General features: G+C 35.5%; 1 protein-coding gene across 1 annotated transcript in view; it reads right to left on the reverse strand.

The window, feature by feature from the left end:
- Nucleotides 1-3,319: 3,319 nt before the first annotated feature.
- Nucleotides 3,320-26,730, reverse strand: part of LOC110449898 (GPI ethanolamine phosphate transferase 1-like) — a 32,517-nt gene continuing 9,106 nt past the window's right edge. The window contains exons 16-30 of the mRNA XM_021497044.1: nt 26,085-26,272; nt 25,423-25,495; nt 24,930-25,038; nt 24,325-24,417; nt 23,927-24,018; nt 23,215-23,265; nt 22,990-23,044; nt 22,453-22,561; nt 22,098-22,200; nt 21,658-21,757; nt 20,649-20,744; nt 20,209-20,264; nt 16,715-16,790; nt 4,766-4,882; nt 3,320-4,318 (exon numbers count right to left, since the gene is read on the reverse strand). Of these exons, the coding sequence (XP_021352719.1) occupies nt 4,127-4,318; nt 4,766-4,882; nt 16,715-16,790; nt 20,209-20,264; nt 20,649-20,744; nt 21,658-21,757; nt 22,098-22,200; nt 22,453-22,561; nt 22,990-23,044; nt 23,215-23,265; nt 23,927-24,018; nt 24,325-24,417; nt 24,930-25,038; nt 25,423-25,495; nt 26,085-26,272 (1,510 nt within the window). The 3' untranslated portion in view covers nt 3,320-4,126. The remainder of the gene's footprint in view (nt 4,319-4,765; nt 4,883-16,714; nt 16,791-20,208; nt 20,265-20,648; nt 20,745-21,657; nt 21,758-22,097; nt 22,201-22,452; nt 22,562-22,989; nt 23,045-23,214; nt 23,266-23,926; nt 24,019-24,324; nt 24,418-24,929; nt 25,039-25,422; nt 25,496-26,084; nt 26,273-26,730) is intronic.

The raw sequence follows: 26,730 nt of genomic DNA on the forward strand, positions 1-26,730 counted from the left end.
CTCTGCCATTGGAATTTGATCCCAGGCGTTCCTAATTAGAATGAAGGGATCTCCATTCAAAAATTCTCTACAAAATTACTGCGAAATTTCATAATTCTAAAAAGTCCTATATTTTGTATATAGCTGTCCTTGTATGAATCAGGAATATAATAGAAATAACATAATTATTACAGGAAAATAACTTTTGCATGCCTGTATAGAAAACGTAACTGACTCTCTACTCTAATCCTAAAGCAAATTTCATACACGAGAATTTTGTTGTGTAATCATACCAATGCAATATTAATCAAATGATTTCCACATGCACAAGTATAGCCAACCATGCCCTCAACAACGGGAAAATTACTTTCGCAGATTGATGAACAACTAATTTGATGAAATGTCTTCAGTCTGCCGCAGTACTGGATCTGGAGTAACTACACATACACGAGCGATATGTTTACAAATGTTCTCGCGCTTGTTAATGTATAACCTCTTGACATGGAACTTGGTTCTACCCCATTTAATGTACGATTCGTTATGTATCGCCATATGCATGGCTTTGTTATGTCTGAAGAGGCTTTGTTGTTGATGCATCGAGCCCTTGGGATATACAGAAAATGTAGTATAATGTATATATTTACCCAATTACATGGCCTACTTATGTTCTTCAGATGATCATACACTTATTTTGAACTAACAATATCAATCCTAATTTACATATAAAACATAAATTAAGTTTGAGTGTTAACAACAAAGGTTCAGACGGATAACGAGAGTCCTTACATTGAGAGTAACAAAGAACGTGGAAACTTGTCAAATGTTTTAAAAATCGTTCTCATGTGAAGTTACTGGTAGTTTGATCTAACACATGAGAACTGATAACATTCCTGTAAGTTTAGGTAGTATTCAGTATTATTATTTGTGAACATTTCAGTAAACACATCGAAATGAGGGTGAAGAAGTTTACGCATGGACAGATTATTCAGAAATGAAAACATATCAGGACGCTTCAGGTAGCCGTCTAATACACACTGTTCACTTTCGGAGCTATTGTTTTTTTTAAATTGACATGTTTCCCTAGCAGTCGTAGTATTGGAAAGGATTTTGATGAATTTTAGCACAGGTTACAGTTAATGAACTAAAATTGTGATCTATGTGAAACGTTTGCAAGTCCCTATTATCTGAAAAGAGGTATTTTATCACACAGATATTTACGAATAATTCCAGCTAAACATCGCCAATTAAAAGAATCTCCTCAAATTGTAGGCATTTACAATAACTAGTTATGACAGTGCTATACCTGTATTACGTAAGGCTAACAGTAAAATAATATAACTCGTGACCACAGAGGATTTCAGAACAGCGATCTTTAATAACATTTCTTTAACCACTTAATGTGGCAAAATTATATTGTTTTTAAAATTATCTCTCTTCCTTACGAGGTTACAAACTGAATCTTATTCTGTTTTTCAGTATAATACATAATTATCATCTAGTCTGCTAATTTCACTGAGCAGGTGCAATATTAGTTTACCTACGGTGTTTGCCACAGTTAGGGTATCTTTCATTTCTCATTTGGCGTCCCCGCAGTTCTTGTCCTTATGCAATTACTCCAACCTAGTCCTTGCGTGTTCACGATGTGATAGTTCTCTATACTATCAAGATATCTGCTACCATCAATGTCCCTGTCTCTCCAAAAATACCGCCTTCATTTCTTATATATCATTCAAGAATATCATTTTTAAGGTCTGAAATAGATTGGTAATCACAACCAAATGTTATTATTTTAGACTCAAGTGCGAACAAAAATACCCACCGACTTCAAACGCTTTAGTCTATAAATGTTGATCTTAATTGATTAATGTTCTTGAGATTACCTCAACTATTCTTCGGAAGAATTTACCCACGAATGCTTTAAACAAAACATCTACCGCAAGAAATGGTTTCACGTTACCACATTTACTCCATAAAGTCCGGGCATGGCAGCGTACGACCAGTGCAGTAACGTCTGAACGACCAGTGCAGTAACGACTGTACGACCAGTGCAGTAAAGTCTGTACGACCAGTGCAGTAACGACTGTACGCCCAGTGCAGTAACGACTGTACGACCAGTGCAGGACCGTCTGCACGAACCGTGCAGTAACGACTGTACGACCAGTGCAGTAAAGTCTGTACGACCAGTGCAGTAACGACTGTACGCCCAGTGCAGTAACGACTGTACGACCAGTGCAGGACCGTCTGCACGAACCGTGCAGTAACGACTGTACGACCAGTGCAGTAAAGTCTGTACGACCAGTGCAGTAACGACTGTACGCCCAGTGCAGTAACGACTGTACGACCAGTGCAGGAACGTCTGTACGACCAGTGCAGTAACGACTGTCCGACCAGTGCAGTAACGACTGTACGACCAGTGCAGGACCGTCTGCACGAACCGTGCAGTAACGACTGTACGACCAGTGCAGTAACGCCTGTACGACCAGGGCAGTAACGTCTGTACGACCAGTCCGGTAACGCCTGTACGACCAGTGCAATAACGTCTGTACGACCAGTGCAGTAACGTCTGAACGACCAGTGCAGTAACGCCTGTACGACCAGGGCAGTAACGTCTGTACGACCAGTGCGGTAACGTCTGTACGACCAGTCCGGTAACGTCTGAACGACCAGTGCAATAACATCTGTACGACCAGTGCAGTAACGTCTGTACGACCAGTGCAGTAACGACTGTACGACCAGTCCGGGAACGTCTGAACGACCAGAGCAGTAACGTCTGTACGCCCAGTCCCGTAACGTCTGAACGACCAGTGCAGTAAAGACTGTACGACCAGTGCGGTAACCTCTGTACGACCAGTGCAGAAACGTCTGTACGCCCAGTGCAGTAACGACTGTACTACCAGTGCAGTAACGTATGTGCGACCAGTGCAGTAACGTCGGTACGACCAGTGCAGTAATGTCTGTACGACCAGTGCCGTAACGCCTGTACGAACAGTGCAGTAACGTCTGTATGACTAGTGCAGTAACGACTGTACTACCAGTGCAGTAACGTCGGTACGACCAGTGCAGTAGCGTCTGTACGACCAGTGGAGTAACGTCTGTACGACCAGTGCAGTAACGTCTGTACGACCAGTGTAGTAACGTCTGTACTACTACACCATAGCAGATCTACACCACCAACTGCTTCCATGATCTGTTGCCAATGGATTGATGCAAAACACACCTAAATATCAATGAAGCGGAAACCCATTAAATCTAAAGCCCAATAAATTGCTCAAACTCATTTTAGAACGAAGCTGTCATCGGTTAATAATTGTGTGGTTCATCTTGTAGGTTTTATAGTCAACCTTTATTATCAACACAGGCTACCACGTCGCCATACATGCGGATGTTGTTTACATATCGTGACGTGTATATCTCCAACATGAACACACGACGTAAGGACGATCCATACTAAATTAAAATCTATCTCTATATTAAGAGCAGGATTTCATGCCGTTGATGTTTGATTAAGCTATTTAATGAAATATGTTGTAAAAGTTAAAATCTATCCTATTTAATTAGTAAAATAGCGAATTGGCGATTGTTTTGGAATAGATAAACACATATTTAAATAATATTGTTTAAAATAATTTTATTATAAAATTACTAATCATTCGCATTATTTTAAAACTGCTTTTAAGCTCTTTTCATTTCTGTGTAAGATATTTTAGTAATAAAATATAATGAAAAATAAACTCAAATCTCAGTCTTCAGAGGCGACAGATAGAGAACATAGTCAACACTATCAGTTCCTGCGGGATTTACGTGTGACCAAAAGAGTCTGTGGTGAACCGGTTCAGTTCCTGTGACATTTGTTTGCGATCACTAAGAATGTGGTGAATCAGCTCAGTTCTTGTCTCAGATTTGCGCGTGATAACTAGGTATGTTGTTCACCGCTCAGTCCCTGTGAGTTTTGCGTGGGGTTACTGAGAATGTGGTGAACCCGTTCAGTTATTCCTTCAAGATTTCAAACGGATCACGGAGAATGTGATAAAAACGTTCAATTCCTACAAGATTTGCGAGGGATCATTGAGAATGTGTTGAATCAGTTCTTGTCAGATTGTGTCAGAATGTGGTGAACCCGCTCAGTTCCTGTGTGATTTGCATGGGATCACTGAGAATGTGGTGAACCCGCTCCGGTCTTGAGTGATTTGCGTGGGATCATTGAGAATGTGGTGAGTCCGTGCGACAGACCGAATAGCAGCATGAGGAATATGATCATACACATGACAATCACGTAGTGGCTTATGCTCGTACCGATCTCGAGCCAACTCCCATAGTCACGGACCAAGAAGAAAAAGTTCTGAAAATCAACATGATTAAAAATTAAGCATATTTAATCACATATATTCGATTTACTTACAACATAATCATACAAATACATGCATTATAGTGTGGAACGATCATTGGCGATAGTGACGTCATTACAATTGCGATGCCCTAATTGTAATGTATATGTGGTGCATATTCTCGTCCTGTACATATACCTGCGAGTGAATGTCTATGCGTCTCCATGCTTATTCAAAATGGCAATTACCTAACTACCTCGATAGTTGTTGAGCAAAACAAAAAACAAAAAAAATAATTCTTCATAGACAACAATTAAGTGCGCTTTTAAAACAGTTTCTACAAAACCACGAAAATACCATTTAAGCAAAGTTCTGGTGTGATATTGTTAAATTACTATAATATTTGCTAGACTTCCTTCCGTTTAGTAGTATCGTGATCATAATCACCATGTGCAACTTACCAGTGCCATGAGGTCAGACATGGCCAGCACGAGCAAGAACAACGCCCGGATGGGAACGTTCGTAGTGATATGGATGGCTCGGAACGTACATGTCACAAGCACGAGCGGTATCACGTTCTGAAATCACAATTAAGTATCTTGTTTTATTCAACTTAGAATGAAATATTGAAAAGTGTGTTCTGTGGATGTGGATTCGCCGTTTCAATGACTGAAATTATGTATAGTAAAATGAATCAGCAGGATCATTTGCGTGTGATGCCTTTAACACCTTACACTATCTGTCTGATAATTTGTATAGCAGTGGAGTTTGAATGCAAGGCCTCGCATTTCAACGCCATGGCTGTGTGGGTTAGTTATGGTAGGTAGGTTTTTGCTTCAGTCAAATCTAAACTGGAATGTGACACATAAATGCGTAAAAACAGACACAAAATCTGACATGTACACATTTATGTATATATGGTTTTGGACGGGTTTACTAATTAGAAAGTTATGTGAGGTGTTTCCTACTCTTCCCCCGCAAGCAAACCTGGTTTCAAAATCAAATACTATGACAAGGTCATGTTTTTCGTGTTGAGACAGCCTTGAAGCAGGTGTTCCGCACATTGCACAATCATTAAGCAAACTATAAGTGGGCGAACTCCGTAACGACACGACCAGTAAACAGTAGTCATGATACAGTACACGGTCTGTCAACAAGTCCGTTACTTTCGACCTGCCTCAAAGCAGCACCCGTGCCAATCAAACACCTGTATCATCCTGCCGCAGTGTCCTCGATCGACCTATCTCACACAATCGACAAGGGCAGGGCACCTGTTTCCACCTGTCAGACTAGCATGAAACACTCATCAGCCAAGATCGACGATACTGGCATAACTTACATAACTCTGTCATGATAGCCAACGAAAAGACGAACTCTACAATACTTATCCGCAAATTCAATCAACGAAATTTGAACGAACACCTTTAAGATAGATAGCATAGCTGAGCAGTTTTCACAGCAGGCTGTGTCTGATTAAACACTATATAGTTATACGTAAACCAATATGTCCATGTCGTGTGCACGTATCACCCATTATAGATGTATTTATACCAATTTGTCCGCGTCTCGAGTAGGTATCAACCATTGAAGATATACTTGTACCAAATATGTCCACGTCGTGTGTAGGAATCACCAATTATAGATGTATTTATACCAATTTGTCCTCGTCTCAAGTAGGTATCAACCATTGAAGATATACTTGTACCAAATATGTCCACGTCGTTTGTAGGAATCACCAATTATAGATGTATTTATACCAATTTGTCCGCGTCTCGAGTAGGTATCAACCATTGAAGATATAATTGTACCAAATATGTCCACGTCGTGTGTAGGAATCACCAATTATAGATGTATTTATACTAATTTGTCCGCGTCTCAAGTAGGTATCAACCATTGCAGATATACTTGTACCAATATATCAACGTCGTGTGTAGGGATCACCCATTATAGATGAACTGATACCAATATGTCCATGTCGTGTGTAGGATCAGATTTAAAGTACTTAGACGAACATATTCATGTCGTGAGCATGTATCAAGCATGTGAGATGATACAACACTATCTTTCCTATACTTGTATTGTGAATGTTATTCTTTAAAATAAGTGTTGTGATATTTAATAATAAAAAAAAAACATAAAAAGTACTTTGGCTTGTTATGCTCGCGGATGACAGTGAGTTGAACAAACCCTTTAGCGTTTTCATTCAGTTACTATGTGTTGTTAGTAAATTGGCCATGCAAATATTTTACTGTGTTTTAACGTTTTAGCTATGAGGAAATAAGCCCGGTATGAACTGGACTGACCATGATGGAAAAGTTGCATCGAGGATTTTCATTTGTTTGCGATAAAACCAAAAACATCTTGCTGATACAGTTTTCAATCTTGGTTTTGATCCACATCCATTCATGAAAGCCTACTTATGATAGGGAGGCGAACCGTACGTACATAAAGTGGTGATAAACAGTGAATAAAAGTGATAAAATTAAATTGGGTTTTCAAAGATAAACATTATCAGGAGAGTATTATTAATATGTACTGCAATGTGCAATAAATGAAAGGAATGGTTAACTAGTTCTAACATGTACATCAAGCGATGTGTAGTTTATTGTGTTTTCATATAATGTCAAGATAAGTGAGGTAATAAATTGATAGAGTTAAATAACTTATCAATGTTCCTGACAAGACAGTGTTGCGATTTAACATATAAAACACTTGGTGTGACACTATCTTGTGCAGACATCGGGGAAGTCGTTCCCAAGGTAGTGTAGCTTAACAGGTGTGATAGGTGTAGCCACCTTGTGAGACGAGACGCAGAGTAAGTAACAATGCAGAGAATTGTGCATGGTAGGATGGTGTGACAGGCGACGGATAACAAGACATCGACTACCAATCTCCCAAGTCATACAACATTAGGAGAGGAGGGTATAGTTTATGTAAATAACAACAGAAATAACGTACAACATATATCAACTTAAACTCTTAGTATATTGAATGAAGAATGTGGCAATCTACATGCGACACGAAAGACAAAACAACTAATCATACAAACTGGCTATCGCTCTCCAAATTTCAAAGTACATTCCAGGCTCCCGACCACCCCTAAAACACTACAGTAATTTGTTGAACAATCTGTCAGAAGTATAACTTTTGATTTATAGAGGTTTGGGTGATATATGGGATCAGTTGTGTATTCCATATACAAATATATATCTTAGCATCAGCTGTTACATAAAACACATATACCCCTAGGTGTTATCAGATGCGTGTATATATATAACACCACACCTGGGTATTATCGGGTCCAAGGGAAAGCAACATACAGAAGAAATCACAAAGTAGAACTGCTTAAACTAACAAACGAATGCTAGTGTTCCGTATATTAGGTATACACCCACAAACACTAGAATAAAAAATACCCATATATTTTATAAGTGTACATGTTTATATTTGAAACTGACATAATCAAGATTGTATGTTCTCGTTTGTCTAACGTGTGATACATATATATAGCTTAAGAGATAGAAAACTCATGTTTGAAATAGAGTCCATCCATTTACATTTTATGCGTATGTCGGATGGATTACAGGCCTTTGATGTTAACGAGAGAATTTAGGTGCGTGAGCCATGTACCATATCAACAGATCAATAAGTCATTCTAATTAATGCATACAGTCAGCTGTTGTCTATGATCAATCTTACAAAATACTGTTTTAATTACTGTCGTTATCTGTTTGTTCTGAAAACACACAGTTGAGGTCAGAAATACTCATTCGTTTCCGTGTAATAAAACAAAGGCAAATATAATTGAACCTCATCTAAACATACTACCAGCATAAAAAAAAACAATTGAAAAAAAGAAAACACTTCGCATGTGTAAGCGTTATTGTCATCAATCAACGTATTTAAAATTGTCCATAGCTTCAAATTATTTGAATTGTGACAAGTAGCAGCTAGCATTGCTACAAATAGTGAACATTACGTTACCCAAAAATGCATTCCACTTAGATACACGTGATATGGGAAATAACTTATAATTGCATAACATGATCCCCATGAAATAAGGAGCCGTACTTTGATTATAAATATAATATTACCCTTAGATTATTATCCGTTTCCCAAATACCTTGACGGAGGCTTATCAATTTTAAGCGATGTAATATATATATATAAAAAGTTAGTAACATCAACGGCTACACCACGGCCTGTGTTTTTCAACATTTATTGCACAAGGATGATACGTGAAGCACTTGAATCATTTAAAATATCTAAAAAAAAGCATGTTGAAATAATACAGATACGTATAACGGTAACTAGTCCTCGCCGCGTTCCCGTTAAAACAGCGTAATTTGTCGGGAGGCTTAGTAAACACGTTTTACGATTATATACCGGTGTCTCCACCTCTCTTTAATATGTCCATTACCTCAACGCTTGCACGTCTTGAGGGTGGAAGAATTACAAACACCCGACACGGAATTTGTATCTATTAAATTCACACAGATGATGATACTCGATATGCGTTAATGATCTAGAACAGCTTCACATGGTGAATACACTACTATGGTACATTACTCTTAAGGTTAGTGTGTAGGAACAGTAGCAATGAACAGTAGCAACGGCTTGCTCAAGAATTAATTGCAATCCCACATCCATCTAGCCGTGAGTTTTTAATAATATTAATTATATTTAGGGAGGTGTACCTTTCATAGCACAAATGTGAAAAAGCTATCAAGGCGCTACACCTTCCAAAGCCCAAAACATTTAGATAATGAATAGATACGTATACGCCTAATAGTTTTAACATGACCCAATCCAGAGATGGGGTAATTGATCCTGCATAAGACTGGGTATGACAATACCAAAGTCTGAATATGCTTCTACCCAGGCTGAACATGATTCTTCACATGGCTAAACGAGACTGCATATGACTAAAGCAGAGTCATGGCTCAGCTGCAGAATTGTCAACAGATCAAGGAATTTCGAGGGAAAGGTGATAAGTTAAAAGAAGGATTTAGAGGGATTTTTTTTAGCTCTGGACTTGTTTATATTAGAAAAAAGACTTACTTTAATTACATTATATGGACCAAACTCAGACATACCTAGTTTTTACGATAAATTATATGATGCTATTAATGATTACAATATTGACTCTTATATCATATGTGGTGATTTTAATTTAGTTATGAACCCTGATCTAGATTATGACAATAATTATAGACATGTAAACAATCCTAAAGCAAGAGATAGAGTAATTGAGTTAAATGAATTTGGAATGATAGACATATAAAGAGAGCAGCACCCTGAGACCAAAAGATATACATGGAGAAGGTCAAACCCAATCAAACAGTCACGTATAGATTATTTTTTAGTTTCAGAAAATATGATATCTTGTATTGAAAAATCAACAATTGAGCCAGGATATCGATCAGACCACTCAACACCAATTATATCAATAGTTTTTAATGATTTTAAGAAAGGAAAAGGCCTCTGGAAGTTCAATAATTCATTGCTTCATGATAGAGAATATCTTAATAGTATTAATAAACATATTTTAGACATTAAAATACATTATGCACTACCAGTTTACAACCTCGATTATTTGTCTGTCATTCCAAATGAAGATATTCAACTAACAATCAATGACCAATTTTTTCTGGAAACTCTTTTATTTGAAATTAGGGGAAAGACTATTTCTTATGCGTCATACAAGAAAAAAACCCAAAACAAACAGGAAAGCTATCTTAGAAATAGAATTAAAGAACTAGAAGCTCAAGAAAATGTAGACTTTAAAGAACTAGAAGAAAAACAAAATGAATTAGAAGTAATAAGAATACAAAGATTAAAAGGAAATATTTTGATATCTAAAGCTAAATGGGTAGAAGGAGAACTGATTAGGGAACAGGGTGAAATATTAAATGAGGTACAACAATTTTATGAAAAATTATATTCTGCAGATAATGATCTTCATGAGGTTAATTTAGATCAGTTTTTAAATGGCAATAGTGTTCCAAAATTGAGTCGTCAAGAATCAGAAAGTTTAGAGGGGAGTATTTCTTATAATGAAGCATCTTGTACACTTAAAAAGATGAAAAACAATAAAAGTCCGGGGTCTGATGGGTTTACTTCTGAATTTTTTAAATGCTTTTGGAAACAGTTAGGTCAGTATGTAGTTAGATCAATAAGATATGGATATAATAATAATGAACTTTCAATAACACAAAGACAGGGAATCATAACATGCTTACCAAAGGGAGATAAGCCGAGGCAATTTTTGAAAAACTGGAGACCTATTTCACTTCTAAATATAGTATACAAAATAGCATCAGGAACAATCGCAAATAGAGTAAAAACTGTTTTAAACAAATTAATTTATACTGATCAGTCAGGTTTTATTTCAGGAAGATATATAGGAGAAAACACTAGAAAAATATATGACATCATGCAATATGCCGAAGAGAATGAAATACCTGGTATGCTACTTTTTATTGATTTTGAGAAAGCTTTTGATTCTGTTAGTTGGGATTTTATTGATAAAGTACTTTTTTTTTTAAATTTTGGAAATGATATAAGAAGTTGGATCAAAATTTTTCACAAATGTCCAAAGTCATCTATTAACCAAGGGGGGAATCTATCACCATTTTTTGAAATTAAACGTGAATGTCGTCAAGGTGACCCTATTGCCCCGTATTTAATTATTTTATGCGCAGAAGAACTAGGTATCAGAATTAGAAATAATTATAGTATTAAAGGAATAAATACAGAAAATACACCAATATTACTATCTCAATATGCTGATGATACTTCAGTTATTCTTGACGGATCAAAAAACTCTTTAAGGGAAACATTAGGGGAATTAGACACATTTGCCAAAATTTCGGGATTGAAAATAAACACAACTAAAACTGAAGTAATTTGGATAGGAAGCAAAAAATACTGTGAGGATACTTTTTTCCAGAGTGGAACTTGCATTGGGGGAACCATAAGTTTACTGTATTGGGGATTGATTTTCACATTGATTTACATAAAATACCAAAACTGAATTATGATAAAAAACTGGTAAAACTCAAGTTAATCTTAAAAAACTGGAATAGGAGAAAACTTACTCCAATTGGGAGAATTCACATTATTAAGTCTTTGCTTATCACACAATTTAATCATCTTTTTATATCCGTGCCAAATCCAGATGAACACTTCATTAAAAAACTAAATTCAGAACTGTATCATTTTCTTTGGGGTGGAAAAATTGACAAAGTAAGAAGGGATATTATCATACAAGACTATGCAGAAGGGGGGGCTAAAGATGATACATATTTGTTTTTTCATTAAGGCATTAAAACTAACATGGATCAGGAGATTATTTTCTAAATCTAATAAATGGCAATGTATACTTAACAAAAATATTGATATAGATATTATGGCTAACTGTGGATCAGAATACTTATATATTTGTGAAAAAAAATGCAAGAATCCATTTTGGAAAGATGTCCTAAACTCTTGGAAAACCCTCCATGATAAGGAAGAAAAGTTGATAAATGGGAATAGGACAATACCGAAAACACCTATTTAGCATAATAATTTTTTAACAATAGAAAATAGAACTGTATTTTATAAAGAATGGTATAAGAAGGGAGTAATTATTATCAATGATATAATAAAAGACCCGAAAACAAGTACTTTTTATAATTATCGGGAATTAATGGAGAAACATGACCTAAGAACTAATTTTCTTACCTTTGAAGGAATAGTTAGAACAGTAAGGAAATATCTGTGGCATAAGGAAATAGTTAATGATGTTGTTAGTTATCCTTTATTCCACTTAATCTTGAAATTTTCTTTAAAAATATTAAAGGATCAAAGGACTTCTACAAAATACTCTGCAAAAATAATATCAAAGCAACAGGTAAAATAAAATGGAATGAAATATTTAATCTAAATGATGAAACATGGAATTGTATATATAAAACACCCTTTCAAGTTTCGAAAAATTCTAAGTTACACTGGTTACAATACAGAATAAATCATCACATTTTAACAACCAATTCGCATATATTTAAGATAGGATTAGTAGAAACTCCTTACTGCTTTTTTTGTAAAACAGAAATAGAAACAATAGTTCATATGCTATGGGAGTGTGAAAAAGTACAGTCATTCTTCCAGAATTTTTTTTAGACGCATTATCTATTCCATTTACTTTTAATAAGGAAACTTTCATTTTTGGCATGCATAACTATAAAAGTACTTACTATACAACTGATAACCTTATACTACTAATAATGAAACAGTATATCTATAGATCAAGATGCTTGCAACAAACTCCATCAATTCATGCTTTAAAAAATGCTATTATAGATCACTACAGAAAAAATATATTTCTATAGGCAAAGGAGTGGATACTGCTTTAAAAATGGAAAATTCTTGGAAGAAATGGAATGAATTATTAGAAAACACTCCCAATCCCGGACAAACCCAAAAAGGATAGCATACATGTGTATATTTTACCTCTGTTAGTTAAATTTTGATTAAAAGAGAGAAATGTAACTCCCTGTCACTTTACTGAAGAAATTAAAATTATTATTATGTTTCAGGTTAAATAAATAATTGCACTAATAAATGGACAAACATGGACTCAACATCTTTACCACTTGGACCCCTTGTTGTCTTCTCTTGATCCAAGACTGAACGTGGTCCTTTCCCACATCCTAACTTGACTATAAGCAGTGTTGAAAATGACGTGTATTCCCGGAAGCAGTGTTGAAATTAATGTGCATATCCGACCAAAGAAATAATATTTCTACAAAGGCTTAACGATGCGAAAAGGTAAATTTGTCTCATGATAGTTAAACTATGCCAATAGGTAGGCAGGTGTAAATAAATCGAGATGTATCCGTTGGCCTCCGTGGTAAAAATATTAAACAGTTCTACAATCAAATAAACACCCAACTACATTTTTGTTTCTGTATCTAAATTTAGCATGAGATTAAATAAAAAGGCAAACCGCCAGAAGGAATGGTATATACATGTCCTATCAACCGCTAGGGAAAATAAATGTTGGGAGGGCAAATATTAGATAAGTTTAATAGGTCTCCTTAGTGTCATGATATGAATACTACGATCTAAAGATATGTTTTAAAAAATGAAAAAGAAGAAAAAAGCAGCTGGAGACATCAGGATCTGGATTACAGGGGAGAATTCGCGTCGCCAGTATGTGAATATTCTCCAGAACTCTAACGCGGGATACATCTTATACATCATAAATAGTGTAACATTGGGAAATGGAGTTAAACGTGTCCTGACTTTCTTTATGGCACCATAAACAATTCTATAATAGTGTACTTTTAGGTAAGATATCACACATATTGTGTCAGTGGAAAATGATTACTGTATGTAAAAGGTGTATTTTGGACATTTACCTTTAATGTTCTCAAAAATGAATCAATATAAACAGGACTAAAATACATACAGGATATTTAAAGGTTTCGTTTCCTATTAATGTTTTTCCTATCGTTGAAAACCATACTCGTGAAGTATATTAATAACAACATTTAGAAGAACCTTCAACGACAAATATGAACTCCATCGTTTTCCTATTATCTGGAAAGATTTTCTTACAAAATGTTATCGAGAATACAGTTCAGTAAAATTCTTCGTGTATGCAGCAAAAATGTACCAAAATTACCACAGATTTTAAAGTAGCTTAATCAGTATCTAACCTGAAAAGAAGGTGTATATAATGCAGTGAATAGAAATTCACTTTTTGACTGGTCACCTCCCATATCCGTCTTACTTCCACTTTAACTCATTTCAGCAATTTGAAACCGAGTGTGATTTCGCTCTTATTGTCCAGTGTTTCTTCAGAAATAGTGATAACATAATTGAAATGTCAAAATCAAAGATGACCACCCTGCAGTCTACCTATTCTGATCAGACTCGAAATGGAACACAACAATAAAGGACCAAGGGGAACCTACATACAAGACTTGTCCTGCGCTTATTGAGAAATAGCGATAACAATAATTGTTTAAGGACGGGCGACTACCTAAATAAAGCCTAAAAGTTAAGAACAAATTTGGTAGTCGTCACAGTATTCTGGTCAATTCTGGTCAACAGTGCGGTTTGTTACAACAAACGTTATAATGACGGTTCCTAGTCTAAACTCTTTTACTTCAGCGAAACGAGCATTTTTCTTGCTTTGGGTGCCGTTTTGGTTATAAATTAATAGGAAATACAACTGTATTACTAAACAATCCATACAATTTCTTGAAAAATGTATCGAAGTGTTCAAAAATGATTTAATCGTTTCGTATAAATGTATAAATTTGTTTGTGGATATACCGTATAAATTTAAGGTTAAATACTGTTCACCTGTGGTTTAAGACAGAGGAGTCCGTTACCAGTAGTATCGTGTTAAAATCATGATTCTATTTCCAACCAAATATTGAACATTTATCAAAGTAACCATTTTTTTCACGCAAGAAAATGGGACGTCAATGTAAAAGCTGTAGTATTACCAAATATTAACAAATTTAAAAGGAATTGCAGGATATATGTCGGGGATAGGAGCAGGTGTTAATGAAGATGTACATGCATAAACCCGTCTTGGATGTGTACTGCACGTGTGAATTTGGTTAAAGTCACGATTAAATGTGCATACAATTTCTTTCCGTTGTGTTTATTGACCTGTTATTACAATAAAGCTGGGAATAAGTACATTGTATATGTTTAGTGTATTTTCTGCTCTAACAAAACTGGGCAATGACTTATCGATTGTAAACGTACGGTGTACGTAACGTTCATCAGGAGGAAGGGTAATAACTTCTGACAAAGAGAGGAAAACACCCTAGCCAGTTAACATACAAAAAGTGAATTTGAAATTCTTCTGAATCATTCCAGATGTTGTAACCAAGCCCATCAGTACGATGCGAACATGTTTAATCATCACTTGGTATAGCATTAACTGTAAAATGTTAGAAAGAAATGACGATCATGGAAACATTTCAGTGTTAAATATTTAGCAAAAAGAATATAAAACGATGCAATATTGATGCTTTAACCGCACAGAAACATCGAATATTAAATTTAGTAACAAAACAATAGCTGGTTACTGAAATGTATAGCTCAGCACCAACTGATTAAACAAGAGGCCCAATGGGCCTGCATCGCTCACCTTCGTATTAATATCACACTTGTTATCTTAAAATACAGCTACAGGCAGAATATCAGTGTTTGTTTCATAAGAACCTATTAAAAGATTTAAACATATGACGCCTATGACCTTGATTGTCGACATTAGGTTGAAAGTGGGTCAAGGTCATTCATTTGAACAAACTTGGTAGTCCTTCATCCCAGCATGCTACAGGCCCAATTTCAGTACCCTGGGCTTTTTGGTTATTGAGAAGTTGTTTGAAGATTTTAAGACATTTGACCCATGTGACCTTGAAAGTTGGTCAAGGTCATGCATTTGAACAAACTTGGTAGCCCTTAATCCCAGCATACTACAGGCCCACTATCAGTAACCTGGGCCTTTTGGTTATTGAGCAGAAGTCGTTTGAACATTTTGACATATTTGACCCCTGTGACCTTGAAAGTGGGTCGAGGTCATTCATTTGAACAAAGTTATTAGCCCTTTATCCAAGCATGCTACAGGCCCAGTTTCAGTACCCTGGGCCTTTCGGTTATTGAGAAGAGATTGTTTGAAGATTTTAAGACATTTGACCCCTGTAACCTTGAAAGTGGGTCAAGGTCATTCATTTGAACAAACTTGGTAGCCCTACATCCCTGCCTGCTACAGGCCCAATATCAGTACCCTGGGCCTTTCGTTTATTGAGAAGAAGTTGTTTGAAGATTTTAAGACATTTGACCCCTGTAACCTTGAAAGTGGGTCAAGGTCATTCATTTGAACAAACTTGGTAGCCCTACATCCCTGCCTGCTACAGGCCCAATATCAGTACCCTGGGCCTTTTGGTTATTGAGAAGTCGTTTGAAGTTTTTAACATATTTGACCTTTGTGACCTTGAAAGTGAGGCAATGTCTTTCATTTGAACAAACTTGGTAACCATTCATCCAAGTATGTTACATGCACGATATGAGTACCCTTGGCCTTCTGGTTATTGAGAAGAAGTTGTTTAAAGTAAAATATTGACGCCGGACGACGGACGTACGGACGACAGACGCCGCACCACGGCATAAGCTCACTTGGCCCTTCGGGCCAGGTGAGCTAAAAATCAAAATATGATATTCCATACAATTACAAAATATAATGAAATCTGCCAAATAATGACATGTTGTTGTTTTATTAGTAAGTTCCAACAATGTGATTTGTGTATTACATAATATACAAAATATCTTGAAACGGCAGTCAATAAGCAAACAACTATTAAACTAATGATTTGTAAATAAGAGCAAGACATCATTACCTTTAACATCATAAGAGTTCCCATGGTGAACGGACTGAAGACTGTCAAAAAACAGTACACTGATGCAGGTTCAAAGCTGGAAACAGATAAAACGGAAATATATTCACATGCATTATTTAACTTCATTACAACACATAGTTTACGAAAATAGCATCTTCAATCGGACTCACCCACGATGGGGACCATATGGGTTTCGACATTTTTACTTTTTATTTATTGATAAATATGCGTACATAATATTGTTTAACCGTAACATGTTTCCAACAAATGTGCTATTACCAAAGGCTTGCAATTTCGGAGGCAGACACAATTCGTTACCTAAATAGTTGACGTTACTAATTCAATACATTACAAACTAATTTCAATGATATTTTGTCTGTATATTCTTATCAATACACATTGATTATTTGTGGAATTAAATTGAATCTCTCTGGTAATGATTTTATTCAATAATGTTATGAATATTTGGCCAACATTGTAAGTTATTTTTTAACAATACAAACTTTCTGTGAGTAGAAGTAAAAACAATATGTCGATAAATAAGCACATTGTTGTAATTATATGTTTTAAAAGTAAAGAGGTTATCTTAAAAACTTAAATAAGTTAATGTAACATATAATTAGCAAAAGATGGTAAATAGCAAAGCAGCCAAAAGGAAAGTACTACAAATAATAAAAAATAATATATATATAAAACGTGTGGTAGAGTTGATCAGACTTAAATCAAGGTGTGTTCGAAAACTATCACCTACTACTACTGAATTGACACAAGAACAAACACTAAAATGTATCTACAAACGTGATTTTGTTTTATTTTAAGTTGTTTTCTGTACACTCAATATCATTTTTATAAAACGGCCTAGTACGTCCATATAATTACCGATCGTGAGTCAGTTTAGCGATAATGTTGAAGATAGCATCATGGGTATACTATTTTATTTCAATAATGTCGGAATTTACATGTTTTGAACTGCTCAGTGTGTGGACGCATTAAAAATAAGAATATATTTACAGCAGTACACCTTCATAACATATACTCATTGCCACGCCCAACGTTTATAAGCTTCTATTTACACTAGAGCTGAGAGTCAGCTCATAAAAATAAAACATTTTGTAAAAGCCACAATGGGAAGTAAATATGTTTATGAAGTTATAGCAGCATCGAGATCACGTGCTGAATGTGATGTCGCAATGATAATGTTCGAGATTGTGCGTTCAAAACAGGATCTCTTTCATAGATTTAAACTACATTAAAACCATCACAGCCTTGGAAGCTTTGATAGGATGTTTTGCTATAAAATGAATTACACTTACAGGTATTTCCGATCAATTTTAAGTTTCCATAATGCCTATCATGGTAGTCAGACTATCGTAAAACGACATGTATATCACATGATGAGCTGCTGGAAATCGAATGTCTGGTGACTTAGGTACACTGATCAAGGCGTGGTTATCATTATTGTCGGTCTAGATATACATACATGTAGGTGCTATTATCTTATCTGGGTACTAAGATAAGGTCCCATTGGACTACTCACCTTGACGTTAATTTCGACGTGAAGTTGTGAATACAAAAAAAAGCAGAGCGGACCGTAAAAGAACAGCTGATGTCTATAATTAGAGCTGACATAGGTTTTATTCGCAGTGAAGTTGATGTTCATTTCAATTAGCGATACCGTTGTATAAGAAACAGGAATATACAAATTCTGTTTTAAAAAACACTATAAATGTCGAAAAAAGCATATCTATGTTTATCTGATCCTCTTATACTGCAAGGAACTAAACAAAAGTGCGGAGGAGTGTATGGCTTTACAATCAAATGTGGTCTTTATGTACGGTGCAAGTCCCCATATAACCACTCCACCAAGAAATTACGTTCATAGGTCTAACTGGATCAGTGTCATTTAACTCCTCTCGTCTCACATAACGCGAGACCGTCATAGAAATTAGAAAACTAATTTGTTCACTAATAACTAAAACTTTTTAATATTACAAACATATATAAAAATTAACATGTACCTCTAGTTTCATGCAATTTGTACGTAACCTTCTACGTACTTAAATGTCGTTCAATCCCTTAGATTATTTCATGTTTACTGCGTATTATTATGTCAAGGTAATAGTATTCTTGATTTGTTTTAAAATGTGAGTATGGCTACCGACACATGTTCGTTATATTATCTTCGGTTCAAAGGTTTTACTGTACTGCAAGTCATTTCAGGAAACCCAACGAAGGATTAGCACAAGGAGGGACCTAAACACCCCTGTATGTATCGTAAATACAACACCCACTGTAGCACAAGTCGGAGAGAACGGTGAAATCCTACATAAGTTAATATAGTTAGTATAGTAACGTAAGTAGATTAACCTTTTATCTAATTTATAACTACACTCAACATGTTCAAGCAATACAGATGTGCAACAATTTGCATCACATAATCAAAGTTCTTTAACTGAATTTACCATGTTATATTTTGCATTTTTGTGTATAAACATTTGTACATGCCCATACTGAAGAAAATGTATGTACCCTATATTCAAGATATATCAGCTGTTTGTTTCGTGCAAGAATTTTTGAACTGTGTTTAAATTGAAATAGAGAAGAAATTGCTTTCAAGAAACGGAAATACCAAACTGACAACGGTTTGGACAAAATCATGATGAACTAATCTATTGGAGTGATGATACCACTGAGAACTGCCGAAAACTGTAATAAAATGCACATTCTGACATCTTAGTCCACAGACTTGGCAGCTTTAGCATGATGTATAACTTGCCCACCTCAAGAAATTATACACGATTTCACTTCAAGATTTAACGCACAAAACCATGCAGCTCTCATTACACAAGGAATGAAGTGTATTTAGTTATCAGGCAAAAACTACAGCCCGGTTATAACGGAAACCGTCCCTGTTTCTTATCATGGTTGTATATTTTCATCAAGAGGTCTTGTGAGGAATGTTTCTATTGATTTAACCTGTTTGTTACATAGAGTTACACTGTAAATTATTCCGTAAAAAGCAATCAACATTGCCAGTCCTGACGTGTTCTAATTACTGACGATTTGACAAATAGATAACATGAAAAGAAAAACGCGCTCTGAAGCGAACCATGTTTCATGTTGCTATATGTACGTGACACTAGATGGACCAGTCAGACTGGAGAATTTCACAAAACCTTTATGAGAGGAAGATTAATACAAATTGATTTACTTTATGTTGAACACATAGCCAAGAATGTTTCGTATGCAAACCGCAAACACACCAAACACACAAAACACACTGTCGAAAAGTCCTCTCATTATACCTGAAATGGCATTTATCATCCTATTTCTATTTCTGTATTATCCAATTAACTTTCATGTAAAGTTAAATGTAAAGTACAATGTATTACCAAATTAAAGAGAATGTTCATCACAACAGACTTGTATTTTGTTTTGTTGCAGAAAATACAACAAAATGACAGTATAGGTGATATAGCCATACATGTACTTACCTATTGATACTGGCAATATTCCCAGTACCGAAAAATCCTGTCAGCATGAGGAAAACCTTGTTGATTAAGGAAACATCTAATCATTTAAATTGCAAAATCAATTAATAAACTGCTTTCATGTTTCTCTAGCAAATTAGTTTGTCGGCAATGTTATGTGGTGAACCAATCACACGGACCAGCAGTGAGAACAAGTTCACACATCGCCAGAGCAACACCCATTCTAACGCAGCAACTTTGAACTCTTCAAAATTATCAAATGAATTCTAAAAAATCAAACATCCTTTCAACACAATTTGTTTTAAAGGAAACTTAAGTTATTTTCAGATAAAAATCTGGAATCATGGCCTTCCTGAGTAACCACACTAAACGACATCAATAAGAAATCGCTTTTTCATGCAAGTAGTTGTTTATGCAGTTTTGCCACGATTGTAAAAAGATACAAAATAAAAAGCTCTGCGGACATCTTCCAACTGGAGGTAGCGTTGTTGTAGTTTTATTTCTGACATTAATGGGGAGACAAAGTCTATAGATCCGACCTGTAACAAAAATAACTCTGTGTCAATTCAGTACTTGTCATCCAGCCCATACATGTCTATTTTTACTGCTCCCAAATAAATCAGTTTCATCATATGAAGTAAAAGAAAAAAATAGATATTGTTTTCACACTTTGCAACATTCTGAACTTCGTGTTTTTTTTAAGCGTTTAACTCGGTTTAACTGGGTATCATTAATGATTACTTTAACTGTCTCACAACATTCATATACATATGTATAAGGGGGACAGGAAGGCAGCTAACACAGACCGGATGAGTGAGAAGATCAAATGTACATCCTCTAAGTCCAGTGGCTAATTATGACTGCTTAGCTGTCGTGACGCTTCTAATTCAAGAAGGTAGATTAACAGGATTTATTCATTTTTCATTACCAAAATGTATTTTTTATAAACTATAAGTTATATACTACCTCAACACTGTGTGTAAAACATATATAAAAACATATGTTACAAACTGTCAATCTATACTTCTGACGCATACTAGTACAACCTTGTTTCACCACACACAATTGTAAAAATCTGTTTCACCACACACAATTGTAAAAACCTGTTTCACCACACACAATTGTAAAAACCTGTTTCACCACACACAATTGTAAAATCCTGTTTCACTACACACAATTGTAAAAACCTGTTTCATCACACACAGGTGTGCAACCCTGTTTCACACAAAATTTTACAAACCTGGTTCACTTCTTTTCCACACAGTTATATAATAAGCCTGTTTAGTCACACAGTTGTATAATAAGCCTGTTTAGTCACACAGTTGTATAATAAGCCTTTTTAGTCACACAGTTGTATAATAAGCCTGTTAAGTCACACAGTTGTAAAACCTATTTCATTTTCCATACAAACTGTACAAACATATTCCCCTTTCGACACACGATTGTACAAACCTGTTTCATATGCCCGGTCATTTGACTACTTGTATCTTCTTCCAGTTGTAACCAGAAATATAACAGGTAGCAGAGAGTGATTACAAAGAGTCCCTCATGACTGATGTCTGGTTAAAGAAAACTCTGACACAACATGACAGCTCATCAATACCAGCTACACTACATATTGTTATTTCAGCCCTAATACAGAAGCCTTAAAAAACGATTACAGGTAAATATTAAATTACTGTATTCTATAGATAATTAAGCTCATGAGATCATGGCTTATATGGTACATGTAGCTCATATTATCATTGATCCAGGGAATTGCAAATACACTCATTAAGTAAACAGATTTTTATCAAAACTCCATAAATTGAAACTTTAATATCTGTAATTACCTTTTTCCAACAAAATTTACTTTTCGTTAAGTATTATGAAACAATACATGGTAAGGATACGAGATGCTGAGGAGCAGGTACAGGGGAAGGTAGGCTAGTGTGATGGTCAATACTCGATGTAGCACACCTGTTCCCGACAACATGGGTATCACTAATGAAACACCTGTAAAAATAACACACCTTTATCAAAAAGTTAGTATACCATCTTCAGCGAATATTTTCTAGAGATTGCAGTATTGCTTTTATCATCTTCAATGCAACAGACTTGGGTAAAGCAGCAGTGTTCGCTCCATAAGCCAATTTTAAGATTTCAGATTTCATTTTAATAATTGATGGTGAATTTCTTCAGCAAAACAATTTATAAAACAAAACGTTGTGGAAATTTTTGTTTACTTGAACTTTTGAAGTTGCTTACCTAATATAAGCCAGCTAAAGACCTGGTTGATGACAGGAAGCCCCTGTTTTCTCTGTATACTGGAGGAGGTAGACATGACTATATACACAGACATTGCTGTTAGGGCAATCTGTAAGTAAACAGCAACATCATAAATACTTAGGTTAAGACAGCCTGGCCCCAAAGTCAAATCAGGCTGTCCCCAAAATAATGCCATTTTAGACACAAAGTCATGTCAGGTTGTCCCAAAATTAATGTCAGCTTGGCCCCAAAGGACAGTTTGGCCCAAACATAACGTCATGCTGGCCCAAATATCATGTTAACATTACCCCATTGTCACCCCAACATTGCCCCAAAGTCATAGTCCCAAACAGCCTGGGGCTCAATGTCACAAGCCAATTGATCAGACTTAGATTAAATCAAAAGAATTTTCATGTTTAGATATTAATTATGAATTTTAATAATAAAATAATTTTGATATCTTACATGTATCTGATATATAAATCATGTTTAAAAACTATAATCTACATATGACTAGGCAAGGTCAGTCTAACATACCTGTATCCAGTTTATACTGAAGATATGCTGACTAGGTGAGCTGGAATGCTGTAATCTACAATGATATAACAATTTAATATTAAATCTTGAAAGATTAATTGGAAATGAAACAGATTTGGAACTACAATAGGGAAAAATATATACTTAAACAGAATGAGATCTTGTAGTCAGATAAATGCCAAAGGTAATGTAAAAATGAAGGTCTACCTTGATACACTGACTTACCTGTGTATGGCTAGAACACCTGTACATATGGCAAGCATGCCTGCACCTCCCCTGCAAACAACCAACAATGCATAAAAAACAATTCTTAACAAGTACAAACTAGTTTTACAACACTTAAGTATCTACTTAACCCTTTCAACCCTATGTAACTTTAGTAGACTCTACCATGCATTGATATGGATCGGTCCAATTTTGTCTACAGTGGTGAAAGGATTAAGGGCATCATAACTTCAGAAATGTCACTATTTGTGAGGTATAACTATAATATTGACTTTTGAGAAAAAGTTCCAAATCAATCAAGGATATTGCTGCCTGTAGTAACACAATAATATAAAACTGTTGATTTTAAAGGGCAACTTTGAGTTAACAGCAACAGGTTGAAAAAACAATTCAGACAAAATGTGCGAGTAACGGTAGGAAACTTGTAGGAGTTATCCCCCCTCTATTTTCACATGGTAATTTTTCATTCCACACACTAAACTCATTGCTCAAATAAACACTGTATTCCTATATAATTGTACTGTTACATGTAATCGAACCAATATTGGAAACCTTGTTACTGTAGAGCTGCCACTATACTATAACCAAGGTTCATTTCTAAAAATATGAAAGCTTTGTTGGTATGATGATCGATAGATGTAAATACAAAAATCAGGCTGAAGTAACTATTTCTAAGTCTCAAAACAATTTTTTTTCAAACAAAGACACTTACACAAGTAGGTAGTTAGTTTCACGACCAACGACAGGCATCAAGGGAAATATCGCCAGAGTGAGGCTGCTGACCGCCCATCCAAAACGTATCACCTGTAAAACAATTAATAAAATCCTAGCAACAATTTCATTGCTACACAAAAAATATTCTTAACATTAACTTCAGATCAAATATATCAGTGTGTATCAAAGACAAATCAAAAGCTAAAAATGTGTAAAGATTTATGGTAAAATAAAGAAATAAATATTGTTAGGATTTGCAAAGAAATAAAATTCAAACATTTTAACCATTTAATAATGAAAGTAAAGCAAAGGGCGACAACTCCTATAGCCAATTATTGACACTATGACTTACAAATAAATGTATATTAAAGTTATATATGATGTACGATAACTCACCCTGTCTGAACTCTGGGATGAAGACAACAGAGGTAGCACTCCCATACACACAAGTCCCACCGACAGTAACTCACGGTAGAAAAAGCCAGCGACCTGCAATACAAAAAAGATAATCTTTTCAAGCTTAGTGGCATATAAAGCTCTACATTTTTCTTTGAATTCTCTGCCCTATAATGAGAAGTCCTCTGAGCAGAATGACTTCCTAGTGTGATAGTATGCAATTGTGCAGCAGGGTGAACAGGATAATCAGAGAATCTGTTAACCCTTTCACCTCTGTAGACCATAATGGACTCATCCAGATCAATACATGGTAGAGTCTACTAAAGTTACAGAGGGGTGAAAGGGTTAAACATCTTGACCAAGGATACAACAAATATGGGTCCTACAGAAAAAGTTGAATTCATATTGGTTTGTCGCAGCACATGTACCTGAAGTTATGTTTAGCTACATGAACGATGGTCTTTAACCCTTTCACCCCTATGTATCTTCAGTAAACTCTTCCATGCATTGAGTTGGATGAGTCCATTATGGTCTACAGTGGTAAAAGGGTTAAGTATTGGTTTTTAATTCACAAATCAAATGACATTAAAGTTGTGATAGCTTACCAGTATCTCTAGTCCTAGTATACACATCAGCACCGTCAGACAGAGACTACTACAGACTCCAGTTGGTGAGGCCTTCAGTCGCTGAGAACAATCCTGTAGCACATACCAGCTGTTTACAAAGAAACAAGACAAAACTCCACTTAACTAGCATATTAACTGTTACTATGACTTCACCGTTATTTGCTCGCATTGGTTTATTTTACGATTTCACCCACTGATTAGTTAGATGTTTGCACAACAATCAAATTGTCTCAATAAAAAAGAGTATGTGTAATGTTGTGCTAATTAATCTTCTTTACAGTTTTGAAAAGTTTTCTTTTGCAGCAACTTCAAAGTAAAGATCTTCATATGCAAATTCAGATTCTACAACAGTTGACTAGTCCTACTGTGTATCTTTTTTAATTGACATTTGACATCTTCCTTTTTCATTTATCATTATTTAGAAAATGATATTTTTCGCTAATCAGAATGGTAAAGTTATGCATGATCTTACTTAAGGGTAACCACAGTCCACAAAGCCACAGGTAAAAGGCAGTACAGGTAATATGTCCATGGCAGGGACTGAACTGAAACACAGAACAAAGCGTGGGAGTGAGTGTAAGTCAAGAGTTGAACTGCTTGCAATAGTTTTCCAAATGGACCTGATGTGTAAAGGCCATTTGACTGAAACAGCAATCAATAATAATAATAATTTGAGGTTCTTATGTACCGCTTTATCACAACCAAATTCGTAGGTCGTCTCAAAGCAGTTCACAAATTATTATCCGTGGTTATAGGGCCTTTGCAACCAGTCAATATCTTTCTCATCTCCCTGGGGAGCATACAGCCGGAGCTGCCATTTTGGCACTAACAGCTAACATTCTACCATTTTAGCACTGCCCAACCACGTACTCATTTACAGCTGAGTAGACTGGACCAAGCGGAGTAAAGCATCTTGCTCAAAGATACAGCACAGTGCCGTGACTCGAACATGCAACCCTTCGGTCACGAGTCCGGCGTCCTACCACTAGACTACGTCCGTGCCTCCAAAGTATGTCATTGTAAATTTACTTTTTGGTATGAAGCTATAATTTCTGCAAGATAGAAAAATATACATTACATTTTGTAAGTACAATTTGCATCACCTCTGACACTCCAATTCTGTGTCTATCTTCCCTGCCAGTAAGATGAAGATTAGAGCTCCTAAACTGCTGTATCCACCAACGATCATCTCCCTTCGTAGAAGTACAGGCTGTTGGAGCGTAACAAGCTTCACTCTGACTCTGACAACGTCTGTGTGCTCCTTGACAACCAGAACCAGGATGTACAATGTCCAGCCAATGAATCCACTGGTAATGCTTACACTGTCAAATAGAAATTCAAACTCATCATAATGTGTGACAGGAAAATTTTGAACACTAAAAGGGAACTTTCTGTTAAAACTGTTACCGTTCCTCAAACTTAAGAAACATTTGCATTGTGTCTTCATTTGCTTGAACACATTAGAATATTTACAATCGTAACTATTGCCACTATAAAACCCTAAAACATCAGTTGGCATTTATGTAGGCTATGAATACCATGGACCGATTGTTGACTTCATCATTATAATGACGTCATAATTGTTATGTCGGATACCACTGACCCTCCCTTGGCTATGGCTGTTCCATTATTGAACAAGCATACACGATACATACATTATTTAAACTAAATATTGAATAATAGTAAATGTAATTGAATTTTCTATGAGATGAACAGATTCCAAAAATGGTAAACATAAGTATTGAACTGCTTTCAGTTGGCATTTATAGGAAAAATGAAT

This window comes from Mizuhopecten yessoensis, unplaced genomic scaffold (assembly GCF_002113885.1).
Source record: "Mizuhopecten yessoensis strain PY_sf001 unplaced genomic scaffold, ASM211388v2 scaffold4839, whole genome shotgun sequence".
In the NCBI taxonomy this organism is placed as follows: domain Eukaryota; kingdom Metazoa; phylum Mollusca; class Bivalvia; order Pectinida; family Pectinidae; genus Mizuhopecten; species Mizuhopecten yessoensis.